The following is a 24940-nucleotide window of genomic DNA, read 5'->3' as shown; positions in this document are numbered from 1 at the left end:
TTACTATACCGGTAATCATACAAAAAATATCTTAAACCTTTTGAAACAACAAAACAGACCTCTGTGGGAAAGTAAAAATCATACCAACGCGGACGACTCCAACAAAAGCTTAATGACATTAAATAATAAGACAAACTCAGTTATTCATTTAGCAGATAACATATGCATGACTACGTGCTATGTTGATATATTAACTTAAAAGTCTTGCCTGAACATGGGCAAGGTTATTTCTACATTGTGACTGCATTTACTGTACATCGCATATTTCTGTTAACTCTGCATTATACCCTCAGTTATAGTTAACACTCTTACTTTATGTTCTCACTGGGAATGAACAAGAGAACCATTCACACCCTTTAGGGACAAATATTTACACAGCCTACATTACTTCAAGCTAATTATTTCTAGAGAATATGATCATATCTTCGCAAGCCAGTATAGTCTGTAAATACAAATCCTTTTGCTGTCAATACATTACAAGTTTTAATTGTTTAAAATTATAAACTCTTAATGGATCATGGCACTGAAGCTATATCAAATATACAGTCAAGCAATTCATGAATATATACATCAGTAATTGATAACTTGTCTGTAACAAACAAACAGAAAGGAAAAACTAAGGCATATTTAACATAAGTAACTGTCTTAAACAATGTTTTGAGTAAAGCAAATTATGCACTATTTATCAATCAGTATTATCCATTGCTAATTTCAGTAAAATGAAATTTATTCTTAGACTTTTAGTTGTTTTATAAGATGGCAAAGTAAACTGAACATTTAGTCATAAATGTCTGGTTTTACTAATTCATCAGCCGAATAAAACAACATTAGGATAAAAAGCAGCTAAAACATGAGATTTCAATAAAGAAATAGTGGCATTGAGTTTATCTAATGTTTCATTATTTTGTTGTAATCGATATCAGCATCAATGAAAAACAATGGGCAATGATTTAGGCAATTGTAACACAACAGGAAGCATTTTGACATGGGAATCAAAAACGGCAAAACTATTACACAAAGTCGATACATGATACATTGGACTTATGCAGGCATTTGTGCCAGAATTTAACAGATATCTCAACTTACAAAAGAATTATATACCATTCTGGCTGTTGGATACTATTGTTGCTATGAATGCCCTGTAAATAAGTGAATACTGAATACAGTAGTGATAACAGCTGCATGTGTATTGATTTGTATTGACACTGATGGTCAGAAAATGTCCTTGCTTTTTATGGATGCACTGGGCATTTTTATTTCACAAAACCTGGATGCTCTTGAGAAAATTTAATGCCCAATTAAAAACTAGTCCCCTAGACAACAACATGTAAACATTAAACAAACAAGTACATATTCATTGTTTATTTTCCACTCAGATGTACCGTATTTTTATTTCATTATCATTCACCCAATAACATCATATAGACACGCTTACTACACTTTATCTTAGCCTCTCGTATTAATACAATTTGTTCTGTTGATTTGTGGTCCAATAAGTAGTAAAAATGATCATTACTTTTCTACTGCTAACATCTAAAGTGTTGCATTCAGCAGTTTATCTAGGAAGTATGCCATCCTTTAATTACAACGTAGTGACTCCCTTTATGATCTTTGAGCTAAATAATATCTTCACACAGCGAAGAGGAACGTTTTGCAATACCAGTAATGAAAAGGATATAAATCACTACTGATACAATGCTAAAACAAGGTGGCATACACTCAGCATAATTTCAGTACCGTATTTTACGGACCATAAGGCGCAATTTAAATCCTTTTTTTCCTCATAAATTGATCGTGCACCTTATAAGCCGGTGCGCCTAATGTATGGATCATAATGCGCGCAAAGAATTTTAATGAGCTTTATACGGTAACCCATACTCCTTATAATTGGGTGCGCCTTATAACCCGGTGTGGCTTATGTATGAACAAAAAACTAATCAAAGCAATTTATTGACAGTGCGCCTGATAATCGGGTGCGCCTTATGGTCCGTAAAATACGGCCGTTCAATACAAAAACTGGGGGAAATGATTCAAATTGCAAGCTCGACACATACATTTGCACAATGTTGCTTCTAAGGCTACAAGATTCATAACCGAGTGATTATACCGATGATGAAGGACTAGGTGTAACAAAACCATCAAAAAAGAATGGCGCTATTACTAGACACACTGATATGGTAACTGGGGTTTGTTTAATGATGATTGGCTTCTTAAGGTGCAATAAACTGATATTAACATTGACTAACACATCATCTTAGAAATTAACTTTTGATATTAGTGACATAAAAAGAATGCCATAGTAACAACTGTTTTGAAATTTATAAGAAAAAACAAGTGATCACATTCCAGAAGCCAAAGTGGTTGCTATGCCGGACATGACTAGGGCTGTACAATACAGAATAATTGACTATACTAGAATAATCTAGAATGGTTTATTCTGGCTCCAGAATTTCAAATCCTATTCTAGAATAGCATAAAAGTTAAAAAATCTAATCACCCGCAGTGCTTTTCCTTTGCCTTTGCAATAGGCTAACGAAATTATTTTGGTTCAAGTAAGTTGACAATTGTCAAACAGACATGGCGGACGGTTTAATTCATGGCGATTAACGCATCCAGTGCATTGGGATGTGAAATAACAACTGACAACAACATCTCCTGCATGTGCAAATGAAAACTTTCAATTATAAATGAAATCATTTGCTAAGATTTGAAAATATATGACGATTAGACTTAAATCTTTTGAGATTCGGTTTTTAGGACTCGTTATTCTAGAATGTGCATCCCTAGACGTGACTGAATGTAAAGAGAATGAAAAACTTTGATGATGGAAATACTGTTTACATAACCACAAATAACCAGCCAACTTAAAATTTAAAGGACCAATTAAAATAACTCATGTTGTCGAAGTTTTCCAAAATATTAGACTAAAAACAATTGCGTAAATGAGGCTGGCACGCCGGACATGATGTTGCCATTTTGTTGGAACTACTTAGCATTCTTAACAGCAAATTTCGAAAATCTGTTTTTATATGCAGAGGGTGAGGTGGAGACACTTTGTCAGTTCTTAGTTGATGTTAAAATAACAATTGCTTTTTTTTAAGTATTGATTATAAAAAATCATTTTTATGGAGCTGCTTTCGTGTTTAAATAAATAATTAAATGACCAGTTGCGAAAATTTCCAATTCCTATAACTGTCTCCAACAAACAAGAGCTACACAAACTTTCTAAGCTGGTCACAATTATAGTACTGTAGTTTGAGTCTAGCATAGGCATCCTGTGGTTGTGCACTTGTATACTAGACGTCTTAATTCTTTGATGGTTTCATATAAATTGGCGTGAAGATAATAAAAGGCGCACGTTGATGTTTCTCCTGCGTGCAGCTGCCACAATTTCCACTGTGGTCAATTGGAGTGGCTAACTTATAACACAATATCAAGAAATGATTTAATACCTATAGGCCTACTGTTGGCTACTGTATGACAGTCCTGATTCCTGCTTGTACAGTCCGTATTATGCTGAAGTCTGGAAATATTTGACCTGTCAGCCTGCTAGCGGGTATACTGTAAGCAAGCCTGTACTGTAACTTACTGCTGTAATGGTTTTGTGCAGTTGTCAGGTTGTCCTAAAGACTGAAAAGCTATGGCCTGTAAGCAAATAGGCCTCTTGCATAGTCATCAGAATGTGCCAATGAATCAATTTCCGTAAACTGAAAGGCCAAGTACTAACACACATGCTTCGAATCTCGTTCAGAAATTAAGTTAAATTGATTCAAAGAACAGAAACATTATACACTCTTCTTTCGATATCGAATAACACAAGCTGACAAAGAATGGATTTCAGCCTTGCTTCAACAACGTAACGTGACGTAGGGCGTCGCCGTCACAGCTGGTTTCGCTAGACTGAAGTCGAAAGCCGATGGACGATTACGCCACTTTTTCAAATTTTATTCTAATAATATCTGTCTGGACTCGAGAAAGTAAATCAAAGAACTGTAATATGATAGCATCTCGAAGTTTTGATGTATCAAGATGAATATTCTGCTACAAAACAATGCAATATCGACGGGTGAACAACAATAATTAAAAAAATTTCGATCCTGTAACTTCAACTGTACTAGAGAGTTTTACGACTTACGAGTAACTAAAATTATATTCTAACAAAATAAAAATAATTCGAACAAAATCAACCAAAAAAAACATCTCGGAATTAAACATACGTCTACAATTGTAACAATTAGCAGCCATATATCGAACAAAACTTTAGTGCAACGTTACCCTTACCTCTTTAGTGCTCTGCACCGTTTGCGCTGGGAGTCGTGCAAAGTTTCAATACAGACTTTGAAAAATGGAGTTTTCCAAACAGGAAAAAATTTGAAAACAATCACACAAGAAATTGATAAACTGGAAATATCCTAACAACATAGCATAACTTAGTGCCTTGTCAAATCAATTGAATTGACATTGTCAAATTGTATAAATCCAAACAAGAAAACAAACAAATTGGGTTTTCCAGAACAGTTATTAATTTGTATAAATATTCTTCACACAGGGCACTTTTAACTTGGATAAGTTCATGTAAAAAACATACAGAGCGCTATAAAATACTATTAGGCCTAGACCTTACAGAATTAACTAAACTGGAATATTTCCAAAAAGAAAATGTAGTCCATTAAACCGGAAAATACTAATATACATCACAAGAAAAGAACAACTGGTTATGTCACATTCGTCATTCAAACCACTAAAGTCGCAGCAGGACATCACGTTTATATACACTGTATTTCTGTAAATTTTACAGAAATAAGTTTGTATTCTGTGTTTTTGTCAGTTGTCTGTTAAACAAGGAGGCGTGCAATGATGTAGAAACTCATTAGAGACGTCTTACCACACCAAGTTATGCCGGTGGTTCGGCACATGTTTTCTGCCAATAAATTTAATTCAAGTTAGCCGCAACTGTGAACCGCAGGAAGGGCTTAAGAATATAGGTCACATGCAGTAGCCTATGCCCTATAGCGTAATGCTTTTTTTTTGCACTATTAACTTCCAGAATTTATTTTTGCAAATAGGAATTTTTTTAACAAAAAAACTAAAAAGCAGAAACCAGAAATTGGCAAACTGGCAATATTCAAACAAGAAGTAGTGAACTAAGTGCATTAAGTTTGTGGCGGCTGGGCCACCCCATTCGACCATTTTATGTTAAATTTTCGTTTTCTCGTTTAATTTAAATTCTTCGCTGATTAGGCAGCCTTCCTTTATAAGCGTTGCGTTTTTTACTCATATGACATCGCATCTTGATTATCAGTTCGATTGAGTTCACGTTGTTTAATTCTGTCAATAAATTTTAGCTTTTTATAGCTTTCATTAACTTTTTATCTGTTGGCCGTTCTGCTGAATGCACGTACAATACCGAGAAGTACTCGCAACCTTCATCCACAAGAGGAGTGAGCTGTAGCCTTCCGTTGTTTCGGGCATCTTCATCTCGCGACAACGCAGACGGCCGCAAGTTAAAAAGGGATTTTTTGAAAAAGTTCCAAATAATTATTTTCTTGAAAGTGTCCTCTTTGATCTTGGACATATCTGTTGTTTTGACGTATGTTTTGGTGTTATACGTTTTGACATAGCTTAGAATGGTAAATGTAAAATTTTTAATAATTTTAGAAAGATGCAAATAAACTTTTCTCAAAATTACCACAATTTTAAAATTTTCTATTACAGGCTATACAAAAACTTATTAAAACCAAATCGATGACAACACCGTTTAAAACCATTCAATTTAAAATCAGAACTAATTAGGACAGTGAATTGTTTCACCAACCTAGTCTACCAGTAGAGGATTAAGGGGGTGGCTGATTGGGCTGCAGTCGGGGACCCCAAAATTTTAGGGGCCCCCGTGAATTGAAAAAACACGTACTTATATAACAACCTAAATAACTTAATTTTGTTGATAAATACAGTTTCTCTGAGTCATAAGTTAGTCTCTTTAGCCTATTAACTGTACTATGAGACTGATCTATTAATATCTGGTCTAAGTCTGTTTATAATTAATTAATTAATGATTACAAGAAAATTAACGTCTGGCATTTTCTTATATTTATCTGTTCTTCATCCATTTGCTGCAGTCCAACTTTGTCACATTTATCCTTTTGCTGCAGTGCAACTTTGTCGCAAATTACGTTTTTTATTTTTTTTTTTTTTTCATTTTTTTTTCTCGTCTAAGATATAGGAAATTACAATTCCTGGATCACTGCGCTTCACTCTGAAGGTGGCCTTATAAAAGGTTCGAAACATGTAAGTGTTTTGTTTGTAATAAAATAGTATTATGAATATACCTGCTGTAGTTATATTAATTACAACAGTTTGATATACTAGATCAGCTTCGACCCTACCCAAGTTATCCGTTCTCTTGACATTATTATGGCACTATGTCCATTTCACCCACTCAGTTAGGAACTGCATAGTGCACACATTCAAACGTCGATTCGCATGAAATCATTCATAGATGTGGTCATGGATCGGTATTCAATGAAGTTATAGGCCTAATGTTATAACTACTTTTGTTTGGTCCTAAATAAACTTATTAATTTCCTTTTCCCTGTCATTCTTAAAATGGTATTTCCTATTAGCCAAACTAACATCTAAATAATTTCGCTTCAAAACATAAAGACGTTGTCGTATTTGTAACATTTTAAACAACTCCGCATTAAAAGAATAACGTTTTGGCAAAAAAAGTTAGAGATTCTTTGTATAAGACTTAAGTTTCGCGGTTTACCGTAGGTTATTTCTGGAGCTATAGCCTTTAACAGCCAAATAGCCTATAACATTTGGATGACATATGATTAGATTTACCTACTTCACTTAACAGAAAAATTGCGTCCATACGTTTTGGCTTCTAAACATATGGCTTGTGTATTGTTTAAATTTACGTCTGCAACACCATTATGACGAATCAGTTTTACTGTTTTAGAAATGGTAACTAATTGCAGATACGTCAGGTGAAAATCTTCAGGTTAATTAAGGCCAATCAGGTCAATTACATCACTGACCTGGCCTGGTCACGAATTTTTCCAGGAGCTCCTAAAGCTGTTGCTCCCACGACCCTCCTAAGAGGAAAAAGTGGGTTTAGAAAAGAGAGAAAGAGAGAGAGAAATAGAGAGAGAAAGAAGGAAAGAGAGAAAGAACTTTTTCAGGTAAATTGTAAGTAAACACTGTACAGATTTGGACTTGATAACTAATGTAACGAAAAATCTATGTCTGTCTGTCTCACTGTTGTATGTTTTGCTGTATTCGTTTGCTCTGTTTGTCTCATTGACTTATCCTAACAGGAAAGGTTTCAACGTGAACTGCTCGAGTTCAACAAAATACTGTTTTGTAACTTCATACGAAAAATGTAAACATGTCAAGTCACGTAAAAACGTTTCAAGACAAACGGAAATAATTTTTTAAGATAAGTTTTCTGTTAGGTGCTTAGTAAGAACTGTAGGTTTTCATGATACGTTGTCGATACACAGTTACTCGGCGCAGTAGATCGATTACTTTTCGTTTATATGAATTAAAGCAGACTTACAGCGATCTCGCGGTAAAATTTTGTTAGGCTACATATTTCAGCCTCACATGTTTGAAAGGTCACAGTTTATAGGCTAGCTAAGGTAGGCTGTAAGTATGATTATGTAGCTTTACTTTTGTTTGTGAAAACTAATTGGTCCTAATAATGAAATAACCGAATTTCACCTGCGTTTTTTTTAAAGCGTGAAACCACCGGCATGTCGTCCAAGCATTTTTCCGAAAAATCTCGTTCAAAAGCGCAGGTGGCACAGTATCGACGACGTTGGTTAAAATCAGAGCTGGATGCTGTGAAGAATAGATATGAAGAAACGTTACGGAGTTTTGAAAGAAAAATTGATGCTATCTCAAGCAAGGTACAGTGCTTACGTGTTAAAATGTTTTGTCTGGGTTTAACTTTGACCGTTACCGATATCACCCCGACTGGAAAGTACGACAGCTTTTGACGAGAAATCATGCGTGCAAAGAGGCAAATCTTGTTGTGATGGCGCACACCTTAGCCCAAGTTCTTTATTTATTAGAAATTGACGTTAGAACCTGCTTTTTTGTTTATTTATTATAAATTAGAATGAAGACAAAAAATTGCCCTGCGTGCAGCTACCACACTTTTCACTATGAGTTATCACCCAAGATCACTAGGCTTCAAAATTTTATTGATGTGATAGTCTATGCCAGTGTTTATCAATCTTTTTAACCCATAGGCTATTTCCATATTAGCATAAATATTTGCAAACTCAAATAATTTTACAAGGAAAAGCGATTTATTTATTGGGCACACATGCACTGTAAGTCTCAATGGGAAGATAAAATTCAGCGCATGTTACCACCTGTATCAGAAGGATAATTTACGATTAAATGGTAATTTAATACGTTTACTTGGCTAAAAGCTTTCAAACAAACTGACTTAAAAATCCTCCTTCTACTACGAAACCATGTAGTTTACTAGTCAAAAGCACATGTTATTCTAAGAGCTCGTAAAATATCTTGATGACATCAAAAAGAATGTGCAAGATTGGATATGGAGAGAACAATACGTAACAAAGGGAATGCAGGGTTGTTTTCCTGTTGGTTTTATTCACACTTTGTAGCAGATCATCTTTTTTTCCCTGCAGGCTGCAGATGGTTTGCGAGAATTCTGTGTTCTGTCCAAACGTAACCCTGCCATCAAACTAAAACCGGCAAGCAAGCATTATTGTGAAAGTTTAACGTTCCCATCACACCCACTCTTTGTGACGTCAGAATTGCCAGTATGACTTCACGTACGCTGCAATACTGCAGGAAGCTTGAACTGAAACCTATTGTCATCATTGTTAAATGTTCTTGGCTTCTGCTTTGCGACTGAAGTTACATTATCAAAGCTTGTAAACCTGTTCATTAAATAACTGATTTGTGTTCTATGTGCCAGCATACAAATTAACACGAAGTCCACATAGCCTGGACTGGTACTGCAGTAAAGGATAACCTTTCCGATAGCCAGAAATTTCTTTCACTTTTTACCACAACTCCGGTTACGTTTTGATGATTTACACTATCAATCCTGGACACAATGCAATGCCTTTGTTTGACAATGTAGTAAATGATAATTATTTAAACGTTATGTTATAAAATGTTACAAAAGCATTTTGTATCACAATAGGTAAAGATACAGCATACAACATTGCTTTTTATCAGAGAAGATTTACCATCCAAAACATGATGGGCCCTCTAGTATAACTATATTCAAGAACAGTATCAGTTTGTTTATTGTACTGTGATGCTCAACTAGTTTATCATGGGTTTCTATTTCTTCAATTGTATCTTAAAATTTTTGTATACTTCTGCCATTGGTTATTATTAGTATCTTCTATGAATCCCACTGTCTTGCAGTCTGATTTCATGGCCGGGATGAAAGTATTAAGAAAAGACAACGTGATTGTTGGTTGACATTGGTATTACACTTGCTACATGGTGACTGTAACCAGATAACACAACACTGAATGTTCCACCTGTCATGAAGGGCTTTGTATGAAAGATCTTGTACCCAAAACAACCTAAAGGTTCACCACAGGGCTCAAACTGTGGAGTACGGGTCTTAATGCTTTACTGAGCACTTGTAATGTAAAAAAAAACCTTCATGTTAATAAAGTTTGGATGAAATTAAGTGCAAAATAACACACTATACACAAAATAACACACTATACACACAATAACACAGATTTGTAATTTAAACTGACATTAAGTGCGTCTTTGCTAAACTCTGCAGTCAGATTCACATAGTCTATCTCCCCTTATTATAGCATCTCAAACCCTAGTTATATTTGAATAAAACTACTATTGATCACTCTGCACAAAACAAGATGTCCTTCCGTTATTGCAAGCAGATATACGCATTTTATTTGTTTAATGTTACCAACCTTCTGTTTTGGGTGTTTGTTTTGCTTGTAAATATATTTGTTATTATATGATTAAAACAAAATATTGTAATTTGTCAGGCAATAAAGGATGCTGAAAAGCTATTAAATGAAAAAGACGATGATCACTTTCTCAAAAGTCTTTTTATTGTGGAACAAGCAATTTACGAGTGCACGGATGGTCTTATTGAGATGCAGTTTTCCTCTTCTTCACCAGACAGTGATATTTCAGAAGGTATGGTCCGGGAGAATTCTCTAATATTGTTGAAAAGCTTCAAATTATTTCTTATTTCTCATTAGCGTGACTCGCAATTATCTAGTATGTGAACTTTTTCTATACTCAGCTTGTTAATTACTTAGTTGAGATCTCTGCTGTAACTTACTACTAACAAATGGAAAGTTACTAGACACTACCATTCGTGTCATAGCACATAATTGTAATAATCACACTTTAGACAAGGACACAGAGGAGCCATTACTTCACGAACATATGTACTGTATCTTACTTCACAAGCATTAACATCTTATCTTACAGTTACATATACTTAACACAGCTGTACGTTTGAGCAAGATACTTATTTACAAAGCCTGCTTCTGTTCAATGGGTTTACAGAGTACAGGGCTTTGTGGTTAGAAATCATTACGGAGTTTAACCCATATAAAGACTTTCCATACTATGATACAACACCACTATAAAAATAAAACTATTATCAAGGCATCCCAGGATTGTAACACCAGCTATTGGTTCCATATCTGTTTAACCCAATATGAAAAGTTTTCAAATATGATTTTATTCATTTTGTAATTTTCCCTGCTTTTTGAATCTTTCTTGCTTGTGAAACAGTGAAAGCTCATTAAATCGACTTTTCTTAACCCTATCCAAACCAGGTGCGCGACATTACTATTTTAACTAGGTGTGGCCGACACTGCACATACATTTTCAATCGTTAATTACTCAAAGTATAAGTCGTAAACTGATTAGATTTTTACAGGTTAGTAGCAAAAATATCTGGCTTCCTGTATACATAATAATTGTAAAACTAAAGAAAGTGCATTTAGTGTAAATTAAGTGTTTCTACAAGTGATACATTTCTAGAAGTTTTTCTTGTTACGCCGCGCTCCTGCTGTGCGGAAAACCAGCTGACCACGAGAAGAGAACACAAGACAACAGTTAGTAGAGTTAGTAGTGCGTGAATGAGTAAACGAAAACGATACGCTTCAATGCGGAGAGAGAGCAAAATTATGAAAATATGACAATATTTCAAAAATTACAAAACCAAACATGGACAGATAGCTGAACATTTTTTGGAAAAAGTCATCGAATTTCCAATTTCTACAGAAAACAATGCAACTACGCCACGCTTTGCTGTGACTGTATGCAGGAGAAGCCACATCTAGTGTAAATAGGGTTAATTCAAAACTTCAGATTTTAACTCAACAAACAAAAAGTGAGAAATATACATTTCTAAATTAAAAGAACTTGATCACTTGTGGTTTTTCTCATTTTCCATCTAATGTTGCTGTGAAACATTTATAAACTGAATTAATTGCTAACACACAATTCTCATTATTTCTCGAGTGTGTTTCAGACCTGGGATGCAGTGCAGATAAGGTTTTTCCCCTGCCTTTGATTTACTACAATGACCCAGCATGTCCAGCCAACTGTTCTAAAAGGTGTTTTATCAACCAATGCCAATACATTTATCGATTGTATCATACAGATTATGATTATGTAACTGAAATCGAAAATGAAACGATTCTGCAAGTGAATAAAGTTTCATCTAATTTTGAAGATTTCTCATGTAAAAGTTTTGAAATTCCAGCTAATTATGGGACATCTTATAGTAAAAGTAGTTTTACTGCTCGGGTGAGTGATGGTTATTTGTTGAATTTTCATTTTTTGTTGTTGCATATTTAAGTTATTGTGTTTACGTTTTATTTAACAATGTTTTCCAGAAATTTAATACTTTAGTTGCAACAAATTAATGATTTTTGCTGCACATGCAGCAATCACCTTCGGAGCAGTTGTTAGAAGTACAAGAAGCATTGTCATCATTCGATACAGGTATTAGTTGCTTGTAGTTTTCTAATCAACCTTCACAGTATAACTCAAAATAACTTTGTCGGTTACGGAAAATTGCCTTGTGTAATCGATAACTCAAAACTCTTAACTTGAAATTTCAATTAGCATATTTAAATTTTTTTGTGGTCCTCAGACCTCAAGGTAAACTAGTATCGGTCATCTCAAAATAAGGCAAAATCATTCATTGCATATAAACACCATATTCATTGATTCATTAGTGGCTGTTGTAAGCTAGAAATGTCAAATGTTAAATATTTTCTGTAATTTAATGCCTCTCCAGTCTCCACAATAGAAAGCTCACATGGACCCCATTGTATATATATAAATTTTAAAATCCTATGTAAAAGACATCGAAACAAGAAGTGTAGTGCGAAGAATTAAAATACCTAAGTGACTTAAAAACAGTTAGACAGTAGGTGACTTTAGAAAGGTTACAATACTTTTTGGCTTCCTGGCAATATGACTATGACACTATGAAAACACTATGTGACATATTCGTACATCAACTTTTCATACGTCGCAAAGAACAGGATCTTCAATACAGTTCTTTTTTGCGTTTTAATTTAGTGTAGTCCTCAACGTATGCTATCTTATATAAATTGATTTCACTGTAATATTCTTTCGATATTGATTATCTGGATACTTGGCTAAGCAAAATTTTTCGACGAAACAAAATTATTTGTATTTTCTTGTGTTAAAACGTTTTGACCATTGACCATTGGCATTGTACCATTGCTATTGACAGAATCTACCTTGATTAATAGCAAATTGTACAACAAACATGTATCCTTTGCATTATTTCTCTCTCTCTTCATCTGTTTATTCTATTTCTTTCGCAGAGTAGAATTGCAGGGGTACACTTTCCCCTGATGTTATTGATCACTTATTCGACTCTTAATTTAGTATTATATTTACTCAGCTTGATATGCTATGGTTGCCACAAGGTATAATAATCATCAAACATGAGGCTAAACTGGTGAACAACAGAACTTTATTTTCTGCCGACGTTTCATTAACCCATTCAGGTTAACTTCATCAGGGCAATGGGAATAAAATTTGAATTTTGCGAAAATATGTAGAATAACGATTGCTAGGTTATGTATATTTCCACTCTTTATGATAAATTGAGACGGTTTTTAAGTAATCAAAGGCCTAAGACCGTATTTAAGCCTGCTGTAAAAATATATAATTTACTTCCCCTAAAGACCGGGTACCACCTAACAAAAGACAAGGGGCAATTTATGAAATTCCATGCCAGGATTGCAGCAGTGCATACATTGGGGAATCCAAACGCTCTCTCATGACTAGGATGAAAGATCTTAGAGGAGATATCTCCAATTTTCGACATTAAAAAACTTCTTTGCGTAAACATGCTTGGGAGCATGAACACGCCATTAATTGGAAAGACGCACATACTTTCGATTTCGAACGAGATTACTGGAAACGTAAATTCATTGAATCCATTTTCACAATCGAATGTGATGATGTCATCAATGATAAAAAGGCCACCATGCTTTCCCCAATTTAATCCGAGTTTTTTTTTGCATGATCACAACCAATGTTCCCTCTAATTTTTCACGAGTCTGAGCAAACACACTAACTCCCTGAGCGGTCCCTTGGACCACTGTGAGCAACATCAGACGTGTGCACTGTGGCCATTATTATGCGTTTATTTTATTTTCAATTCAGGTTGGATTTTTTTCTTGTGCGCAGCATAAATTTTCTGTGTGCGGAGTCCGTGTCAGCAGTGCGCATTTGTGCACGCGCGCAGCTTAGAGGGAACATTGATCACAGCTAGTTTGTATTGTATTGCTGTTTCTTTTAACTGGACGTTTTATATATATATATTTTATTACTGTATTATAACCATATCTATTTATTAGCTAAGTAAATAAGTATCATTATGATGTTACATTGATGTGTCATAATTGTTCCTAAGTAATGCGGCAAAATTGTAACCTAGCAATCGTTATTCTATATATTTTCACAAAATTCAAATTTTATTTGCATTGCCCTGATGAAGTTAACCCGAATAGGTTAATGAAACGTCGGCATATAATAGAGTTCTGTTTTTCTCCAGTTGAGCCTTATGTTTGATGATTAACTCAGCTTAGTTAACATGAAAAGGCTAACTTTGCATTTCCGAGTAATCAATTTACAAGTAGGGTTGTGAGTTTCATAAAACGGTACTTCTTGATAGTTTCATGCTTACTGGATTTGTTAGTTAGCTAGTATGTTGGCAGATACTTAATACAAACCCTTTTTGAGCATTTTCGTGGTGTGGTTTGCCAGGAGACTGATAAGACGGGTAGGTTATAGCACAGTGGATTTATTGCTTTGAAGTTAGGTTTCTATTCCAATTGATTAGAAACCTACAACCTACATTACACGGTTTTCCTTTTTTCTTGCATATACAGGTAAGCTGGTATGACCTGGGAAATCTTTTTTATGCAAAAGTATGTGAAAATGTAACCTCCTTTGCGGGGATAAGTAGGTAACAGTTTTTTGCAAAATGCATATTTGGATATTTTTGTAACTCTAGAGTCTAGACCTATGTCAATTCTCTCTGCAAGAAGTAATGCAGATGTTTCTAATGAATTCACTTCTATTTCCAAAGTATAAGGAAGGAAATCTTCATATAAATCGGCAAAATGGCCTTAATTTTTTTGCTTTTTTTGCTTAGATAAAGCTGTGAGCTAACAAATTTGAACGTGTGGTTAGCTGTAATATGTACACTTTTTATTTATTTTGCATTATTTATCACATTATTTTTATTATTGTTTGTATCTTATGTTTGCATTTATTTATTACAGATGACGAAAAATATTCCAAGAAGTCTGATAAGCCTGAAGATATTTGTAGCAAAAGTGGGAAATGTCATCCTGATAATGCAAGCAAGAATATTACTGTAATTGCGCAATTTTTGTATATATATTTAATATTGGGTTTAAATTGTATTGTTTATTTTTCGCCATGTATGATAACAGTTTCTAGTGCTATAGCTGGTTATTTGATGAGACTGTTTGTATAAGTGTGTTTGAGTTGTTTGGAAATACCAGTAAGGAAAATACCAAAGGGACTTTGCCAAAATGGAAACAACCAAAATGAAATATAGACAAACAAAATATGAGGTAGAAATAACCAAAACAGAAAATGGAACATATCAAACTGAAATAGAACAAAAAATACCTATTTTAACAGAATTTAGGAAAATAGAATTTGCTTGTAACAAAATGATTTTCTTCATGCTATGCATTAATTGGCAGACTACCATTAAGATTTGATATATACCACATTAGTGCCACAAGAAAATCATCGCAATGCACAACAAAACTAATTTTGTCACTTGTTTTCTATTGTGATATTTTCTGGTTTGGTGTATTCCGTTTTGCACATTTCCAATTTCTTTATTTTCCAGTTGATGTGTTCTGTTTTGGTTATTCTCATTTAGCTATTTTCCTTGCCAATATTTTCAGCATCCTTGTCTGTTTAGTACTAAAAGCTGGTTACTTGTATTTAGAAATTGAAAGAAATGGGCAATTTACAAGTAGAACTTTCACAAGATCCAATACATGAAGACCTGGACTTAGTTTTGTTAAACAACATTTCATACGAGGAACAAGTGTCTGTTGTAGTGACTGATGTCACCAGTCCTTCATTGTTCAGTTTGCAAATTGAAAAGAACAAACACCAACTTACTCACATACAGCAAGAAATAAAGTAAGATGATTGAGTAATAAGTAACTAATTATTCGCAAAAAAAAATTTACTTGTAAATTATTTTTCAGCTATTTTTATTCACAATCGTGGGCTGAACAATTGCAAATCAAAGAACTTCCCAAAGTTGGCACAATTTGTGTTGCTTTGTTTGTTATGGATCATTGTTGGTATCGAGCCAGAGTAACTGATGTGCTTCAAATGGACAAAATTAAAGTAGGTTGTTTTACTGGTGAAAGTAATTTATTGTAAAAAACAACTTTCATTTAATACCTTATGGTTGTGCAATAGGTTATGTACATTGATTATGGAAATACTAGTGAAGTCAGATTAAGGGACCTTCGTAGAATATCGCCGGAGATGGCCGAAGTTCCACAACTGTCCATCCAGTGCTCTTTGTTTGGGGTAAGGGTGAATGGCAATAATTGTTATTTTTATGTGGCATCTTCATTCATCTAACAAGAAAATAACTTCGCTTCAGGTTGAACCTCCTGCATCATTGAGCTCAGCAGATAATCCTACAAAGTGGCCACTGCCTGCTATAAAGTGGTTTGATGCATATGTGTTTGGCAATCAGTTTATTGCAACCTTCTTACCCAATAAGTGTAACCCTTCCAATTACACCGTGCACCTTTTCAGGGAATCTGATGACAATGTACATTCAGCTGCTTCAGTGCTTCTGGCATGCTTGCAATTGTGTCTGTATTACTACCCTGTGATCTGTTTAGAGCATGTGCATTTTGTAGGATGAAAATGGTAGTTTGCTGAGTGTTGCTGATAGAGTGGTGTGCGCTGGCTTTGCTTATGTCAATGGAAAACCAGCAGCTTCGTTTGAGGAAGCAGCATCAGTAACGGTTTAATTGATTTTATATTATTAGTACATCTTGTTGCATTTACACGATAAAGACTTTTATATTAAAAGGGGTATCTGTTAACTCAAATAGTTTAAAGAAACCATATAACTGACTTTATTTTAGAAATCCAAGACTAATGCAGGCATGGATAATGTGAGCACCATGAAAGAGCAGAAGCAATACCAGGAGAACGTCATGTCATCCAGTTCTAACAATTACAGGTTAAGATCAGGGCTGGGGAGCCACTGCAAAAAAGCATAAGCTCCGGCTCCAGCTCCGGAGCTGTCAAGCATTCATCCACTAGCTCCAGCTCCGGAGCTATAAACTTTTAAACAGCGGCTCCAGCTCCGGCTCCGGTATAGGTTTTAAAAATAGCAGCTAAGACAAATTATCACTACGTAAAACAATTTTTGTTTGGCTACTTTTTTTAATGCCCCTTTATGTATTTTTGGGTGCTGAGTTCAAAAATCCAGTTAGTTTTTTCGTACCATCGTTACTTTTTGAAATATTCAAATTTTGATATTTCAAAAATTCAAATCGTGTTCTACTCTTGCAGTAGATTTTAGCTCCACATCATGGTTCTGTTTGGTTTATTAAACGCAAAAACCAGTTTAAAAACGTTAGTAAGGAAGGCTTGAAGATAAATGTAACATAGTTTTGTCAAACAGTAAGAGTCGTTCAAAAATGTACTTTTGAGCGAGTTTTTCTTTTATGACTACTACTGTCTTGCCTTACTAAAGACCAAATGTGGTTTCCCATCATTACACTATACCAGCGGCCTTTATATCGTTTTTCCATTGGCTCAATATCCTGATGAAGTCTCTCAACGTGCTCCCCACTGAAGTCACCTAGATTTTCTTGAAAAAAATCCAGATGCGAACATAAAAAATGAAGTTTGACAGACATGCGACAACCCATGTTTTGGTAACTTTTGATCAGTTTCTCCACCAACTCTTTGTAATTTCTGTCCCTTTTATTTCCCAAAAATCCATCAACCACACCTCGAAATGCTTGCCACGCTTCTTTTTCTGTTTCATTCATTTTTTCTTCCTAGCTTTTACACTTTAACATTGTGTTTATCTGAGGACCAACAAATATTCCTCCTTTTATTTTTGCAAGTGATAGTCTGGGAAACATTGAACGGATTTCTTGAAAAACTTGTCCTTGAAAATCCAAAGCTTTGACAAACTGTTTTACCAGACCTAATTTGATATGAAGTGGAGGCAGTAAAACTATTTCCCGGCTTACAAGAGGTTCCCTAATAACGTTGTACATTCCTGGGTTTAGTTTTTCCCATGTCGGCCATTAATTTTCTCATAGTGCTCACTGTCAGCTCTACTATTCCACAAGCACAGAAAGCAAGAGTATTTCGTGTAACCACCCTGCAGACCAAGCAAAATTCCCAACATTTTAAAGTCACCACAAACATACAACTTAAACTGAGTGTAATTGATTTTAATGAGCAGTTGCTTGACGTTTTCATAATCTTCTTTCACCTGTAAGGAATAAGCAAGTGGAATTGATGGATATATGTTGCCATTGTGAAGTAACACTGCTTTAAGACTTTTGGTAGAACTGTCAATGAAACGCTACCACTGAGTAGGATAATGATCTATTCCAACAGCACCAAACAGGCCTTCTACATCTTTGCAATAGCCAGGGTTGCCATACCGTCCTTATTTCTAAGATTTGTCCTTATTTTAAAGGTCCGTGTCTTAGAAAATATGTTTGTCCTTTTTTCTAAGAAATGTCCTTATTTTTAGGGCGGAGGTTCGATTTTGGGCATTTTGTCACCTTTACGATACCATTTTGTACCAAAGAGATACCAAAATTATGAACATGCATATAGTGTCTTGTTTTTCTTTTAGGAACATTGGTTGCTTTCTCTTGTTGTACACTGTTTAAGGTGGTATTCGTCTTTCATTTTCTAGTCGTCCTTATTTTTGAGTTGAGACTGATGGCAACCCTGGCAATAGCAAAGGTCTTCAAAAACTTCAAAGTAGACAGAAAACTCCAAGTGCCTATTTCTGTGGGGTAGGCAGTACTCTTACTTAAATTTTTGCACTGTCTACTAGACATTTCGATTTCTACTATTTAAAAGATGAACTGAATCTAAGATTTACCCAAGACTTAACTCTAGAAAATGTAATCATATGGCATACTTCTCTCTGTAAACACTAAACATGACTTTCAAATGAGACTATACTGAATTTAACAGGCTGAGATAAAATGAAAACTGAGATAAGAAATAAAAGAACATTCGTCTGCATTTCAAACTCCCACTCCCATTCACTTTCTCAAGTAAATAGGACGCCCATTTACAAAATGATAGTGCTGACAGACACAGATCATAACTGCATAAAATACCTACAGTTAATGGAAAATCACAAAAAACGGAAATTTTTGTATCTTGAAAACGATCGATGATAGAAAAAAACTGATAGCATGTTTGAAATCAGCGCTTGAAAATCATACAGATACACTTAATAAATGTAGCCAAACAAAAATTTTTTTAAATTTTGTTACGTAGTGATTAAAGTTTGTTATATTCAATACTGGAGCTGGAGCTGATAAATATTTTGTAGCTCCAGCTCCAGCTCCGGCTCCACAAGAAATGTTTAAAAAGGCTCCGGCTCCGGAGAAAATGCTTGGCTCCAAGGCTCCAGGCTCCGGCTCCCCAGCCCTGGTTAAGATTAATACTAATGGAACAAATAATTGGAATTGATGAAGAAAATCAATCAGTTGAAATATTTGTTAAAAAATTTACAATTGTTCAAGCAATGTATTGTTTAAAAGTGCTAAGTTTTGCAGTTCAGCTTACTTTGATTGGGTTTTCATTCACAATCCAGAAAGTTGTTTTCAAGACGAAAATGCATATTTATTCTGTTAACAACCTAACCTCTCTTTGACTTGGTTGACGCAAAAACAAAGGTTTTGCATCCACCTTATTTGTGAACTGAGTCTTGTGTTTTTAAATGTCAAGAAATGATATGAGTACTGGAATCATATCGAAATTGCAATTTCTAATTGAAATATGTAAAAGTTTTGGAATTATTTCATCAGTTAAAACAATTTACTTGTGATCTAGAAACCCACTACTAATTAATTATGTTGTATCAAAAGATCTTGTATGATATTGGTTTTGCGTCTCGCATTAATTTGTAACACAATGTGTAATTATACAATGAACACCTTAGTGGGTGTAATTTGGAATATGAGTTTTTTATGGTGTTGTGTTTTGTTATAGCCGATTTACAAAAGCCATTCCTGCCGGCATGGAAAGAACACATTTCCAATATAATCCACACAGCAATTGTAATCTTGTCCAGGTAACTACATCACAAATGTAGCATGAAGAGTATTCTCATCCTACAAGTTTAATTGAAATTGCTTTTTGTAATTGTCCCAATCGAAAATATAGCTTTGTTATTTCAGGAACCCAATTCTCCTGCTAATGTCCAACAACGTCTGACCTGTCTTGAACCTACAGAACAAGAAAACAGTATTGATTGTGAAACCTTCGAGGCACTGGTCTGTAGTGCAAGTCAAAGAAATAATTAAGCTTTTTCCGTCTGACTTAATTTTGACTGAATATTTTTTATTTAAAAAATCGTGTGTTTTGTTGTTGGCTTTTACAATGTTTCAATAGTGGTTTCTTCAACGTATACTTGTTATCATAATTTTACTCCTGGTGAATAGGATTATTGTTTTGTTTTAATTGATGTATGTTAAAAAAGTAAACATAATTTGTTGTCAATACTAGCCCACATTTATCTCGTAAGTATAGATTTTGCATGTTTAAATTCTTTATAATGTTTACAATATATTAAGTTTTTTCACTGGTGTCAGTTTTAAGAGTATGAGATGAGAACTAAAGCATTGACATGGAGCTATGCTTTAACAGAATGAGCGTGAATCACTTCATACATGGAACCCAATGACAGAGGATTTCAAGTCACACAGAAACAAGTAAGTAAAAATATAAAAACAATAATATCAAACTACCAACTATTGGTATTTAGTATAGGAAAGCTATGAACAGGATCGGAGTCTTGTAATAGCTAACTAATATTCAAATCAGCTAAAACACAGTTGTCACCTTAACTCTACATGAAAACTTTGAATGACGCGGATTTACACATTATCAATTTCAAAAGGCAATTTATGGATGCCTTCAACTTCGAGTTAACAAGCTTTCACTGCAATTCAGTAGTAGAATCATATTCATCATCATTCATTTTGCTTGAAGGCAAGGCTTTTATTCCAGCTTGTCATGGTTGACCAGTTTCTCCATTTTCCTTCATCATTGTTCATCATCAACCTTCATTATCAAAGTTGAGGTTTCTTTTTCTCTAACTTTTTCCTTTGGTTGTCATCGCTCAATAGCTCCTGGAATTTCCTCAGCCCACATTTATCTAAATCATTGTTTCCCTAGACTTGGATTTTCTCAATATTTTTCACCTCTGTATGCCCTTGACACAGCATTTGGCTAGGAGCCTTTTGCTACACATCATCTTAATTCTCATTTCTACTGCCTAGATTTTTCCGGTATCCAGCATTCAGCTCCATAACACGTCACCCTTTTTGCACATGTTGTATACAGACTTCCTTCAAAGTTTGATCAGAAAATACATTTGATAACTCAGAACTTGCTAAATTTTCTACAACCAGCATCTTTACCATCATCGCTGTTCTCAATTCTTTCCAGGTATATCAGTCCAAGCAGCAAAATTCTTCAACTACCTTGAGTTCATCACCCCCAAGCTTTATGGATGACTCATCACTGTTGTTTCCACCATCATTACGAATTCTACCAAATTTTATATAAAATTTATTATTCTTGTCAACAAACAACAAATTCCCAATATCACTTGTAGCCCCAATTCTTGTTCCTCGAGTTTCTCATAACTCTCTATCCACATATGGCTTAATGATTAAAGATGCTGAAGTGAAAGATATCTTCATCTTTTTGCTGTCACTTTTATTGTCTATTCTGTCATTCACTTTCAGTCCTATAGTTTTTAAAGCTTCTTTCCACTTCTCTCATACATCTTCACAACTGCATTGACTTCCGTGAACATCTTTATCACAACTTTTACTTCATGCTCCATAACTTCCTTTTCCCTCATCGCCCACTAAATTACATCCCTCGGTAAGCCATAGAATGCTTTTTCAAGGTCAACGAATCCCATGTTCAAGTTTTTTCATGTTTTTCCATCAGTTGCCTCAGTGCAAAGATAGCATCAACTGTGTATCTGCCATGTATAAATCCTATTTGAATTTCATTGATTGCAGCAACTTTTTAAATTTTCTCTTTAAAGACTCTTATATCGCATGCTCAAAGATTTTTAAGCTTCCTTTTTTGAACATTCGTTTGTGTCTTCCTTACCCTTATAAAGCGGCATCATCGTGGTGTATTTGCTCATGTGTTTTGTAGTTCACACGATCCTATCGCTTCAATTGATACACCTGGTGATCCTTTTGCTGGTCTAACTGATTCTTTTTGTTCAGTAATTTTTCCAGAACCTCAGTCTGTCCTTCAGCCGTAGCTTCACTTGTCCATCTTGACGTCTCATACTAGGGTTTCCCACAATATTCCGGTTGCTTTTGGTCTTCATTTTTGTTATATGCTGCAGATGTGTGTCGTTTTTTCTACTGCTCTATTTCTTTTGATCTGTTTAGCTTCGTTTGTTGCCACTTTATAAATTGTTTTTGCAAATTTTCTGTATTCTGAGTATATTGATCTTGTTTCTTCATTTCTCCGGTTTTTTTCATTTTCAGTATTTGTTTCTTGTCCCTCAAAGCGTTTCTCACAGCATGGTTGTCTCACCACTAGATTTCTTGTGTCTTACCACTATTAGGTGTCTGATACACCTGCTTTGTCATTTTTGCCACTTTCTCGATCGTCTCATCCCAGTCAGCATGAACACTTTCCTTCAATTCCTTTTGTAGATTTACTCTTTTTGTTTGTTGTTTGTACTCTTATTACATAACGTTTCTTGTGGCGCAACATGTCCATCACCGTCTAATGGTGTTGTCTCTTGCCCTTATTTGCCCGCCTTAGATTTCATGACTTCTTTCCTTCCTAATCGGCAGTATATAATAAAATACTAACAGTTTCATTCTTTAAGTTTATGCTTTATAATATGATTGGTGGTAGAACTGTCTTAATCTAATATGATTAAAAATTGAAAAAGATAGTCCCTTGGGATAACTTGTGTATTGATAAAGTAACTTACGTTCTACCTGCTCACGGTATTTCAACACTGAATCAAGTAATGTATGTGTCAATAAACATACAGTAGTCACGGCTTATAAGATCCACCTCCGTTCCAGGAGAAATGGATCCTATAAGCGGCGGATCTACTCCAGGTCTCCATATGACTCCAACAAGCTCAGTGTGCATTGTTGTTAATCATGTAATGGAAACGTCGGAAATAACTCAAAGAACACAAAGATAACACATAGATCATTCAAAAAAACACAAAGATGGACACTGGATAGTCAAAGCATACTCAAATACTATAGTATTATTCTTAGGTGAATAACGGTAAAATTCTATTCCCTCACAGCTACAGCACTGATATCAGCAATGCTTGTGTGGCCATTGAGCATTATAATCCAAATGGAAGAAAGGTGTGTAAATTTTTCTCCCGCGGTAATTGCTGGAAAGGGAAAAACTGCCGATGGCCACACATCTTGTCAGAATCTGATGTCCTCCACGAATGCAAGGTAAGGTAGAGAGTTCATGCAAAATTTGGTACCTCGTCCTGGGATAGCCGAGCGAGCTGCATTCAAACATTTCATTCAAGCATTTTCATTTTAACATTGCCTGTTTGTAAATTCCTGCTTATATGATATTTTTCAGTTGGTATCTACGTTATTAAATGTAAAAATATAGGTACTGTCAAGTCACACCCTTGAGGACATTCTCCTGTTACCAGATGAAGTTATTGTTGTAAAAATCGTGAAATTTCATTCAAACAGTGGTTTCTATGCTCAAATATTAGGGAAAAGTGATCCACATACTCAAGGTACTTAAATAAAAATGCTTAAAATGTTGTTTCAATAATTGATATTTGCATCGCTGAAAGAATGTGATTTATTTAGAAACGAACTGGTTGACTTCACAATTTCAGCGTTTAACTTGTGATATGAAAGCGTATTACTCAAAAAATAGGCAAAGGTAAGTAACACGACTATTTGATGTTATGTCACCGAATTTTAACTGTAATAAAAGTGAAGTCCCATGATATATGCAGGTTTTCTTTGGAACACTTACCATCTTGTGGAGAAATGTGTGCAGTTGTGCATTCTTTAAATTTTTGCAGAGCAACTGTTACTCAAATATCAAATAATAATGGCAGAGTTCAGGTAGGAAAGGTGATTATAACGATCATGAATTTTCCTACACTACGATTTATATTACATATTATTCCGGTTTTGCAGGTTTATCTTGTGGATTATGGCATTAGCCAATGGGTCGATGTGAAATATCTGCTGCCTTTTTGTCAGGCTTTTATGCACTTACCTCGACAAGCCTTTCCCTGCACTTACGATGCATTGTCATCAGATGTTAAACCGGGTTAATTGCTGTTGTGGGATTGTTGCTTGTTTCCATATTTTGAATAACATTTGCTGTGCTGCATACTGAGCTTTGCATACATAATACTATTCATACACAATGATTATGCAATTTCTTTTACAGTAAGAAGTCACGCATACTTGTCAACGGTAGGCCATGCCTGTTCTGCTGTGGATTCCCCGGTACCTCTAACCATAGTGAAAGAAGTCCTTGACCTTCCCACTTGTTTAAATTTTACATCGTGATGTATTTTACTTACCTTTACATAACATGTTTGCAATTTTGTGAGAACTTTTCATTTTCGTTGTCTTCTTTTATTTCATCAGTCTTTCCAGCATTTGCATACTGTGAGTGCTGTATCATTTTCTATTTCTATTTAAAATCAAAAATGGGTTATACAGTAGAATACGTCCATATCGACACCTCAAGGGGATGAAGAAAAAAGTGTTGATATAGATTAGGGGTGGCCAAACTGCGGCTCGATGGTGTTTATAGTTTTCCGCAAGTGACTCTTTCATTGAACAAGTTTGCCCAACCCTAATATAGAATATAGATGAATCAATATAAATTGTTCCTGAATTCCTGTTTTAGTTCAATGTAAGGGTTAAATGTGTACTCTAATCAGCACTGCCGTTTAATTTTATGTATTCGCAAAGAACAACAAAAACAAGATCGTGAAAAACAATTAATGGTAGTTGTATTTACACGTAATACGCACGCAGACGGTACTGATGCGAAGAAATATGGCGTT

At 34.8% G+C, this 24940-nt stretch overlaps 1 protein-coding gene across 1 annotated transcript; it reads left to right on the top strand.

The window, feature by feature from the left end:
- The first annotated feature begins 6897 nt into the window (after positions 1 to 6897).
- Positions 6898 to 24857, top strand: LOC143449842 (uncharacterized). The gene is made up of 22 exons (XM_076950170.1): positions 6898 to 6906; positions 6984 to 7187; positions 7746 to 7916; positions 10032 to 10185; positions 11672 to 11817; positions 11958 to 12015; positions 14847 to 14941; positions 15554 to 15753; positions 15822 to 15966; positions 16042 to 16155; positions 16232 to 16405; positions 16497 to 16604; positions 16728 to 16825; positions 19852 to 19933; positions 20040 to 20135; positions 20509 to 20573; positions 23177 to 23336; positions 23506 to 23638; positions 23715 to 23790; positions 23867 to 23978; positions 24054 to 24189; positions 24313 to 24857. The coding sequence occupies exons 1-22, from the start codon at positions 6898 to 6900 to the stop codon at positions 24432 to 24434; spliced, it is 2658 nt and encodes an 885-aa protein (XP_076806285.1). The 3' UTR covers positions 24435 to 24857.
- The last annotated feature ends 83 nt before the right edge of the window (positions 24858 to 24940 follow it).

This window comes from Clavelina lepadiformis, chromosome 3 (genome assembly GCF_947623445.1).
Source record: "Clavelina lepadiformis chromosome 3, kaClaLepa1.1, whole genome shotgun sequence".
Lineage (NCBI taxonomy): Eukaryota > Metazoa > Chordata > Ascidiacea > Aplousobranchia > Clavelinidae > Clavelina > Clavelina lepadiformis.
This window is presented reverse-complemented; position numbering and strand designations above follow the sequence as displayed.